This window comes from Cherax quadricarinatus, chromosome 24 (genome assembly GCF_038502225.1).
Source record: "Cherax quadricarinatus isolate ZL_2023a chromosome 24, ASM3850222v1, whole genome shotgun sequence".
In the NCBI taxonomy this organism is placed as follows: domain Eukaryota; kingdom Metazoa; phylum Arthropoda; class Malacostraca; order Decapoda; family Parastacidae; genus Cherax; species Cherax quadricarinatus.
The window spans coordinates 10,788,874-10,799,570 of NC_091315.1; the positions used below are offsets into that span (position 1 = coordinate 10,788,874).

Here is a 10,697-nt window from a genome sequence, read left to right on the forward strand (position 1 = left end):
TTGTTATCCTCATAATGTGGCATCACTTGTGCAAGTCGTCTGCTATCACATCTCATATTTATGTTTATTTATTCTACTGTGGGGTGTATTTATCATATTTATATGTTATGCATTGTGTTTATATAATTTTGAAAAAATATCGTAGATGGATTAATGAAAATGTGTATATTAACGTAATATATGACATTTAAATGAGACTCGGTGATTATTATTACTAATATGGCGTCTGGAGACGTAGGACACACTTACTGATTTTAATGTGTACCTGCATGCCAGCACAGTATGTAAGTTTATTTAGGTACAGGTATACATAAGTATAATTATCAGAGTACGTATATATAAAATATGAAATAACTTTTAAAAAATACTTGAAATTTTGGAGTCTCCAGACATAATGGAGAGACTTAGTGCTTACGCATCTCAGAGAATGTAAACAAACCAGGTGGGGCGCAGTGACCGTATTAGAAAGTCAGGTGGGGGGAGCCGTATAGCGAGTTTTGGACATAATTTGAAATGACTGTATATTAGCGGAACGTCGTAAAGCGAAACGCCGTAAAGCGGGGGCCCTACTGTACACACTTATCTGAGTTTTCTTTGATTTTATCTTGATAGTCCTTGTTCTTATTGCTTTTCCTTTTATATCCATGGGGAAGTGGAATAAGAATCTTTCCGCCGTAAGCCATGCATGTTGTAAGTCAACTAAAATGCCGGGAACAATAGGCTAGTAACCCCGTTTTCCGTATAGCCTACTAAAAGGAAAAAGAAGAAAACTGTCAGTGGGATGTTTGAAAGTGCGTGGATGTTGTACGAATGTTAAGAAAGAGACGATTGTGGAGGTAATGAGTGAGGAGAAGCTGGATGTCCTGGCTTTAAGTCAAACAAAGCTGAAGGGAGTGGAAGAGTTTCAGTGGAGAGAAATAAATGGGATTAGATCAGGGGTTTCAAATAGAGCTAAAGGAGGAGTAGCAATAATGTTGAAGGATAAGGTATGGCAGGAAAAGAGGGAATATAAATGTATTAATTCAAGGATTATGTGGAGTAAAATAAGGGTTGGATGTGAAAAGTGGGTTATAGTAAGTGTATGCACCTAAAGAGAGAGAGATTGAGAGAGAGAGAGAGGGAGATTGAGAGAGAGAGAGGGAGATTGAGAGAGAGAGAGAGATTGAGAGAGAGAGAGAGAGAGAGAGATTGAGAGAGAGAGAGAGAGAGAGAGAGAGATTGAGAAATGTTGAGTGAGTGCATGGGGAGTTTTGAACCAAGTGTAAGAGTACTTGTGGTTGGGGATTTCAATGCTAAAGTGAGTATAAATGTTGTGGAGGGAGTAGTAGGTAAATTTGAGGTGCCAGGGGTAAATGAAAATGGGGAGCCTTTAATTGAGCTATGTGTAGAAAGAGATTTTGTAATAAGTACTACATATTTTATGAAAAAGAGGATAAATAAGTATACTAGGTATGATATAGCACATAATGAAGTAGTTTGTAAGATTATATATTGATAGGCTTCAGGATGTGCATGTTTATAGAGGGGCAACTGATATATCAGATCATTTAGTTGTCGCTACAGTTAGAGTAAGAGGTAGATGGGACAAAGGGAAAATGGCAACAACAAGTAAGAGAGAGGTGAAAGTGTATAAACTAAGGGAGAAGGAAGTTAGGGTGAGATATAAGCAACTATTGGCAGAAAGGTGGGCTAGTGCAAATATGAGTAGTGGGGGGGAGGGGTGTTTAAGAGGGTTGGAATAGTTTTAAAATGCAGTATTAGAATGTGAGGCACACGTTTGTGGCTATAGGAGGGTGGGTACAGAAGGAAAGAGGAGTGATTGGTGGAATGATGAAGTAAAAGATGTGATAAAAGAGAAACGGGTAGCTTATGAGAGGTTTCTACAAAGCAGAAGTGTTACAAGAAGAACAGAGTACGTATATGGAGAGTAAAAGAAAGGTGAAGAGAGTGGTGAGAGAGTGCAAAAGGAGAGCAGATGATAGTGGGAGAGGCACTGTCAAGAAATTTTAATGAAAAGAAAATTTTTGGAGTGAGATAAAAAAGTTAAGAAAGCCTAGGGAATGAATGGATTTGTCAGTTAAAAACAGAGTAGTGGAGTTAGTAGATAGGGAGGTAGCTGGAGGTATTGGGTAGATGGCGGGAATATTTTGAGGAACTTAAATGTTGATGAAGAAAGGGAAGCGGTAATTTCATGCACTGGCCAGGGAGGTAAAACATCATCTAGGAGTGAAGAAGAGCAGGATGTGAATGTGGGGGAGTTGCGTGAGGCATTACGTAGAATAAAAGGGGCGAGGCAGCTGGAACTGATGGGATCATGACAGAAATTGTTAAAAGCAGGGGGGTATATAGTGTTGGAGTGGTTGGTATTTTTATTTAATAAATGTATGAAAGAGGGGAAAGTACCTAGGGATTGGCAGAGAGCATGTATAGTTCCTTTATATAAAGGGAAGGGGGACAAAGGAGATAATAAAAATTATAGGGGAATAAGTGTATTAAGTATACCAGGAAAAATGTACGGTAGTGTTATTACTGAAAGAATTAGAGGTAAGACAGAGTAGGATTGCGGATGAGCAAGGCGGCTTTAGAGTGGGTAGGGAACGTGTTGATCAAGTGTTTACACTGAAGCATATATGTGAACAGTATTTAGATAAAGGAAGGGAAGTTTTCACTGTATTTATGGATTTAGAAAAGGCATTTGATAGTGAATAGGGGAACAACGGGGCAGATGTTGCAAGTATATGGAATAGGTAGTAAGTTACTAAATGCTGTAAAGAGTTTTTATGAGGATAGTGAGGCTCAGGTTAGGGTGTGTAGAAGAGGGAGATTACTTCCTGGTAAAAGTAGGTCTTAGACAGGGATGTGTAATGTCACCATGATTCGGTGCTTAGGGGAGATTCTAAATAAAAGTTGCAAAGTTTAGTGGACGAGTTTGGGATTTTGTGTAATGGTAAAAAGTTGAAAGTGAACATAGGTAAGAGTAAGGTGATGAGGGTATCAAATGATTTAGATTAAGAAAAATTGGATATCAGATTGGAGTGAGGGAGTATGGAAGAAGTGAATGTTTTTAGATATTTGGGAGTTGACGTGTCAGCGGATGGGTTTGTGAAGGATGAGATTAACCATAGAATTTATGATGGAAAAGAGGTGAGTGATGCGTTGAGGTACATGTGGAGACAAAAAACGTTGTCTGTGGAGGCAAAGAAGGGAATGTATGAAAGTATAATGGTACCAACACTTATATGGGTGTGAAGCTTGGGATGTAGATGCTGCAGCGAGGAGGTACTTGGAGGCAGTGGAGATGTCCTATCTAAGGGCAGTGTGTGGTGTAAATATTTGGCAGAAAATTTGGAGTGTGGAAATTAGGAAAAGGTGTGGAGTTAATAAAAGTATTAGTCAAAGGGCTGAAGAGGGGTTGTTGAGGTGGTTTGGTCATTTAGAGAGAATGGATCAAAGCAGAATGACATGGAGAACATATAAATCTGTAGGGAAAGGAAGGCAGGGTAGGGGTCATCCTTGAAAAGGTTGGAGGGAGTGGGTATAAGAGGTTTTGTGGGTGAGGGGTTTGAACTTCCAAGAAGCATGCGTGAGCGTGTTAAATAGGAGTGAATGGAGACGAATGATTTTTGGGACCTGACGAGCTGTTGGAGTGGGAGCAGGGTAATATTTAGTGAAGGGATTCAGGGAAACCAGTTATTTTTGTATAGCTAGACTTGAGTCCTGGAAATGGGAAGTACAATGCCTGCACTTTAAAGTGGATAGTGGAGCAGTATGGCAGATGTAAGTGTATGCAATAAGGTGGTAGGTTACTAAAAGCAGTTAAGAGGTTTTTATTCTGATAATGAGGTGCAGGTTAGGGTATGTAGGAAAAGGATAGATTGTTTCCCAGTAAAAGTAGAGTCTTAGACAGGGATGTGTGATGTCGCCATAATTGCTTAACATATTTACAATGTAGTTCTAAAACAAATAAATGCTAGGGTGTTGAGAAGTGTGGGATTAAAATGCATAGAATCTAATACAGAGGGGGATTTGTCATGGTTGCTTTTTGCCAATCACACTGTGCTTATGGGAGATTCTGAAGAGAAGTTGCAAAGGTTGGTGGGTGAATTTTGAAGGGTCATGGAAAAGAAGTAAATTGAAAGTGAACTTAAGAGCAAGTGATGAGGGTAACAGAAAATTTAGGTAATGAAAGATTGGATGTCAGATTGAAAGGAGGGTGTATGTGTTCAGATGTTTGGGAGTGAATTTGTCAGTGGACAGGTCTGTGAAAAACTAGGTGAACCATAGAATTTATGAGGGAAAAGAGTGTTGTGTTGAGGCATCTGTAGAGATAAGGAATGTTGTTCTAATGGATTCATGTTTTCTGTGCTGAAATGGGACTGTCCCATCTGTTGGAGTACACCCTAGTACCAGATGTACCAGCTTGCTTGTGGGCTCTACGTTGCATTATGCTATCATTTGGATGTTTTAGATTTGGAACCCTACATACTAAAAAGATAATCTTATGAATTCATTTGTATTAAGGTCATGCTAAATGGAGATTTTTTTATAATTCTTGTGCACATACAGTACTGAGTGTCTGAAGAATTTTTTTCTTTCAGATGGATAACACTGTAGTCATTCGTGACTATGCCGCCATGGACCGTGTCCTTCGTGAAGAGCGTCAGTATATCCTCAATATCACAAAGAAAATTAAGGCTGCGGGTTGTAATGTTCTCCTTATTCAGAAGTCTATCCTTAGGTATGATGTTTGTTATAAAGTATGCATTTCTTCAGTTTTTCATAGTTTGCTAACTTTTTTGGGTTTCAGGTTGAATTGGAATTTCAAATTTTAATTAATTTATTGTATAATTATTAAACTTGCTTTTAACGGTCACTTCTTTTAATTGAATATAAAAGAAAGTATTGACTAAAAAAAATAGTGGGAGACGACCGACTTGTTGGAAAAAAAAAAAAAAAAAAAGAAAATATATATATATATATATATATATATATATATATATATATATATATACAGATAGTAGGTTGGTAGACAGCAACCACCCAGGGAGGTACTACCGTCCTGCCAAGTGAGTGTAAAACGAAAGCCTGTAATTGTTTTACATGATGGTAGGATTGCTGATGTCTTTTGTCTGTCTCATAAATATGCAAGATTACAGGCATGTCTTGCTACTTCTACTTACACTTAGGTCACACTACACATACATATACACATTTATTCATACACACTCATCTGAGTTTTCTTTGATTTTATCTTAATAGTTCTTGGTCTTATTAATTTTCCTTTTATATCCATGGGGAAGTGGAATAAGAATCTTTCCTCCGTAAGCCATGCGTGTTGTAAAAGTCGACTAAAATGCCGGGAACAATGGGCTAGTAACCCCTTTTCCTGTAAAGATTACTAAAAAGAATAAGAAGAAGAAAATTGTCAAAGTGGGAAGTCTGAATGTGCGTGGATGTTGTGCAGATGATAAGAAAGAGATGATTGTGGATGTTATGAATGAGAAGAAGCTGGATGTCCTGGCTTTAAGTGAAACAAAGCTGAAGGGGGTGGGAGAGTTTCAATGGAGAGGAATAAATGGGATTAGGTCAGGGGTTTCAAATAGAGTTAGAGCTAAAGAAGGAGTAGCAATAATGTTGAAGGATAAGCTATGGCAGGAAAAGAGGGACTATAAATGTATTAATTCAAGGATTATGTGGAGTAAAATAAAGATTGGATGTGAAAAGTGGGTTATAATAAGCGTGTATGCACCTGGAGAAGAGAGAAGTGTAGAGGAGAGAGAGAGATTTTGGGAAATGTTGAGTGAATGCGTGGGGAGTTTTGACTCAAGTGTGAGAGTAATGGTGGTTGGGGATTTCAATGCTAAAGTGGGTAAAAATGTTATGGAGGGAGTAGTAGGTAAATTTGGGGTGCCAGGGGTAAATGTAAATGGGGAGCCTTTAATTGAGCTATGTGTAGAAAGAAATTTGGTAATAAGTAATACATATTTTATGAAAAAGAGGATAAATAAATATACAAGGTATGATGTAGCACGTAATGAAAGTAGTTTATTAGATTATGTATTGGTGGATAAAAGGTTGATGGGTAGGCTCCAGGATGTACATGTTTATAGAGGGGCAACTGATATATCGGATCATTATTTAGTTGTAGCTACAGTTAGAGTAAGAGGTAGATGGGAAAAGAGGAAGGTGGCAACAACAAGTAAGAGGGAGGTGAAAGTGTATAAACTAAGGGAGGAGGAAGTTCGGGCGAGATATAAGCGACTATTAGCAGAAAGGTGGGATAGTGCAAAGATGAGTAATGGGGGGGTTGAAGAGGGTTGGAATAGTTTTAAAAATGCAGTATTAGAATGTGGGGCAGAAGTTTGTGGTTATAGGAGGGTGGGTGCAGGAGGAAAGAGGAGTGATTGGTGGAATGATGAAGTAAAGGGTGTGATAAAAGAGAAAAAGGTAGCTTATGAGAGGTTTTTACAAAGCAGAAGTGTTATAAGAAGAGCAGAATATATGGAGAGTAAAAGAAAGGTAAAGAGAGTGGTGAGAGAGTGCAAAAGGAGAGCAGATGATAGAGTGGGAGAGGCACTGTCAAGAAATTTTAATGAAAATAAGAAAAAATTTTGGAGTGAGTTAAACAAGTTAAGAAAGCCAAGGGAAAATATGGATTTGTCAGTTAAAAACAGAGTAGGGGAGTTAGTAGATGGGGAGATGGAGGTATTAGGTAGATGGCGAGAATATTTTGAGGAACTTTTAAATGTTAAGGAAGAAACAGAGGCAGTAATTTCATGCACTGGTCAGGGAGGTATACCATCTTTTAGGAGTGAAGAAGAGCAGAATGTAAGTGTGGGGGAGGTACGTGAGGCATTACGTAAAATGAAAGGGGGTAAAGCAGCTGGTACTGATGGGATCATGACAGAAATGTTAAAAGCAGGGGGGGATATAGTGTTGGAGTGGTTGGTACTTTTGTTCAATAAATGTATGAAAGAGGGGAAGGTACCTAGGGATTGGCGGAGAGCATGTATAGTCCCTTTATATAAAGGGAAAGGGGACAAAAGAGACTGTAAAAATTATAGAGGAATAAGCTTACTGAGTATACCAGGAAAAGTGTACGGTAGGGTTATAATTGAAAGAATTAGAGGTAAGACAGAATGTAGGATTGCGGATGAGCAAGGAGGTTTCAGAGTGGGTAGGGGATGTGTAGATCAAGTGTTTACATTGAAGCATATATGTGAACAGTATTTAGATAAAGGTAGGGAAGTTTTTATTGCATTTATGGATTTAGAAAAGGCATATGATAGAGTGGATAGAGGAGCAATGTGGCAGATGTTGCAAGTATATGGAATAGGTGGTAAGTTATTAAATGCTGTAAAGAGTTTTTATGAAGATAGTGAGGCTCAGGTTAGGGTGTGTAGAAGAGAGGGAGACTATTTCCCGGTAAAAGTAGGTCTTAGACAGGGATGTGTAATGTCACCATGGTTGTTTAATATATTTATAGATGGGGTTGTTAAGGAAGTAAATGCTAGGGTGTTTGGGAGAGGGGTGGGATTAAATTATGGGGAATCAAATTCAAAATGGGAATTGACACAGTTACTTTTTGCTGATGATACTGTGCTTATGGGAGATTCTAAAGAAAAATTGCAAAGGTTAGTGGATGAGTTTGGGAATGTGTGTAAAGGTAGAAAGTTGAAAGTGAACATAGAAAAGAGTAAGGTGATGAGGGTGTTGAAAATGTTTAATGATGATGAAAATATTTTTTTTGGGGGTTTTCTTTTTTTTACCCGCCCCGGTGGACACCCGGGGCTTGTTGAAATATATATATATATAAAAAAAATAAATAATATATATATATATATATATATATATATATATATATATATATATATATTTAAAAATATATATATATATAATTTATTTATTTTATTTTTTTTATCCCCCGATTCCCCAAGGCAGGGTGGGCAAAAAAAAAACTTTTACCATCATTCACCCATCACTGTCTTGCCAGAAGGGTGTTTCACTACAGTTTTAAACTGCAAATTTAAACCCCCCCTTCAGAGTGCAGGCACTGCTTTCCCCCCAGGACTCAAATCCGGCCTCCCGGACCTGAATTTTTAAAAAGTTATTTTCCACACCCAAACAGAGTATTAAAACCATTTGTCTCCACACTCCTATCAAACACGCCATGCATGCCTGCTGGAATAAACCCCCGCACACAAAACCCCCTTTCCCTCCCCCACCCCTAGGCCGATACCCCTTCCTTCCCCCAGACGATACACTTGAAGTCATTCTGTTTGCCCACTTCTACATGTCCGAACCACCTCAAAACCCCCTTCCCCAGCCCTCTGACAAAAGTTTTTTCCCCCACCCCCCTAACTTCCAAACTCAAATTCCGTTTTTTCACACCCCCCATTTCCCTCAACATACATCTCCACTGCCTCCCGCCTTCTCCCCCAAAAAAATTTACCCACGCCCACCCATATAAGGGTTGGAAAACATACTCCCAAAATTCCCCCGCCCAAGGAAAAATTCTTGCTCCACGACTCTAATCCACTCCCTTTTCCTCACAATTTAGACACCTCATCTTTTATAGACCCCTCCGGACACCCCTCCCAAAATCTTATTCACCTCCTCCAACCCCTTCCCTCCAATCTGATATTCAATCTTTTATCACCTAATCTTTTTTTATCCCTCTAACCTTTCTTTCCTGTATTCACCTTTAATTTTCTTCTTTACACCCTACCAAACACCACCAATTTTTCTTTCAGAATCTCCCAAGAGCAAGTGTCATCAGCAAAACATTGAAAATAAATTTTTTTGATTCTTTATCTTTTTAAATCCCCGCCTCTTTCCAAGACCCCCCATTTACTTCTCAAACCCCATCTATAAATATATTAAACAACCACGGTGACATCACACCCTTGTCTAAGGCCCACTTTTTCTGGGAAAAAATTTCTCTTTCCCATATTTCGGCCTCACTATCCTCGTAAAAAACCCTTTACTGTTTTAGTAACCTACCCCACACTACCTTTCAACATCTGCCCATTGCCCCCCATCCCCCCTGTCATACGCCTTTTCCAAATCCATAAATGCCACAAAGACCCTTTAGCCTTATCTAAATACTGTTCACTTATATGTTTCATGTAAACACCTGGTCCCACACCCCCCCCTTTCCTAAAGCCTCCTTGTTCATCTGCATCCCATTCTCCGCTTTCTCTTAATTTTTCAATTATAACTCTACCATCTTTACCGGTACACTCAACAGACTTATCCCCTATAATTTTTTCACTCTCTTTTATCCCCCTTTTTTATACAAAGGGAAATATGCATCCCCTTTTGTCAATCCCTGGTACCACCCCCCTTTCCCAAAATTTATAAAAATTGCACCAACCACCCAAAACATATCCCCATGCTTTTAACATTTCATCTTTTTCCCATCAATCCCGGCTTACCCCCTTTTATTTACCATGCCCCACAACTTCCCCACCTACAACGGTTTCCTCACTCCCACAAGATGTTTTCCTCCTTTCCCTTTCACGAAATCACAGCTTCCCCATCTTCATCAACATTTAACAACCTCAAAATATTCCTCCACTTCCCAATACCTCTAACTTCCCTTTAAAACTCTCCTCTCCTATTTTTAAGTGACAAATCCATTTGTTCTCTAGGCTTTTTAACTTTTAATCTCACCAAAACTTTTTCATTTTCAACAAAATTTGTTGATAACTTTCTCACCCACTCTTTTATTTGCTCTCTTTACATTGTTTTACCCCTTTTAACCTCTCTCTTTTTTCTCCATATACTTTTTTTCCTTTCCTTTGGGAAATACTCTACTTTGTAAAAACTTCATATCAATTTTTCCCCCTTATTTACTTTTCTTTACATCATCTTTCCCAAACCCAATCCCCCCCTTCCCCTCCTGCACCCATTTTCCTGTAACCAAAAAACTTGTGCTGAACACTCTAAAATTACTTTTTTAATCCATCCCAAAAACCTCTTCCCCATAAATATATATATATATAAATATATAAAATATATATATATAAAATATATATAAATATATATATATATAAATATATAAAATATATATATATAAAAATATATAAAAATATATATATATATAAATATATATAAATATATATATATAAAAATTTAAAAATAAAAAAATATATAAAATATAAATATATATAAATATATTTTAAATATATATATACAGTGGGGCCTAAATTTTATAATTTTTGGGTTTCCCGGGCACTCCCAAACCCAAAATCCCTAAAGTGGAACCCCCTTTTTTCCACTTATAAATGAAACAAACACTAGAAAAAATTTTTAAACCCCTTAAAAATAGGGGTTGCAAAAAGAACCAGGCATAAAAAAAACAATAAAAGGTACAATAAAATAGTGCACTTTTATTTTACCTTAAAATTTTTTATAGTCTTAATTTTAGGTAAAAAATTTAGTATTTATTGTAAGAAATAAATGTGGTATGTATTGAAAAAATTTCACCGGGCCCCCCCCCCCCACATACTATTCTATGATATTTAAGCATCCCAGAGCGATAAATGTATATACAGTTCATTTCCATTATTTAATTTTTATTTGTAGTTTTAATGTAGGGTCGGGAGAAAGAAATGAGATAAAACAAAAAATTTAAGAAAAAGAATGAATACATGAGGGGGGGCGGGCCCAGTTATGTAAAAAAAACCCAGGAA

At 37.6% G+C, this 10,697-nt stretch overlaps 1 protein-coding gene across 1 annotated transcript in view; it reads left to right on the forward strand.

The window, feature by feature from the left end:
* CCT4 (chaperonin containing TCP1 subunit 4) overlaps window positions 1–10,697 on the forward strand; it is a 96,932-nt gene that overhangs the window by 43,250 nt on the left and 42,985 nt on the right. The window contains exon 5 of the mRNA XM_070088171.1: window positions 4,599–4,738. Within this exon, the coding sequence (XP_069944272.1) occupies window positions 4,599–4,738 (140 nt within the window). The remainder of the gene's footprint in view (window positions 1–4,598; window positions 4,739–10,697) is intronic.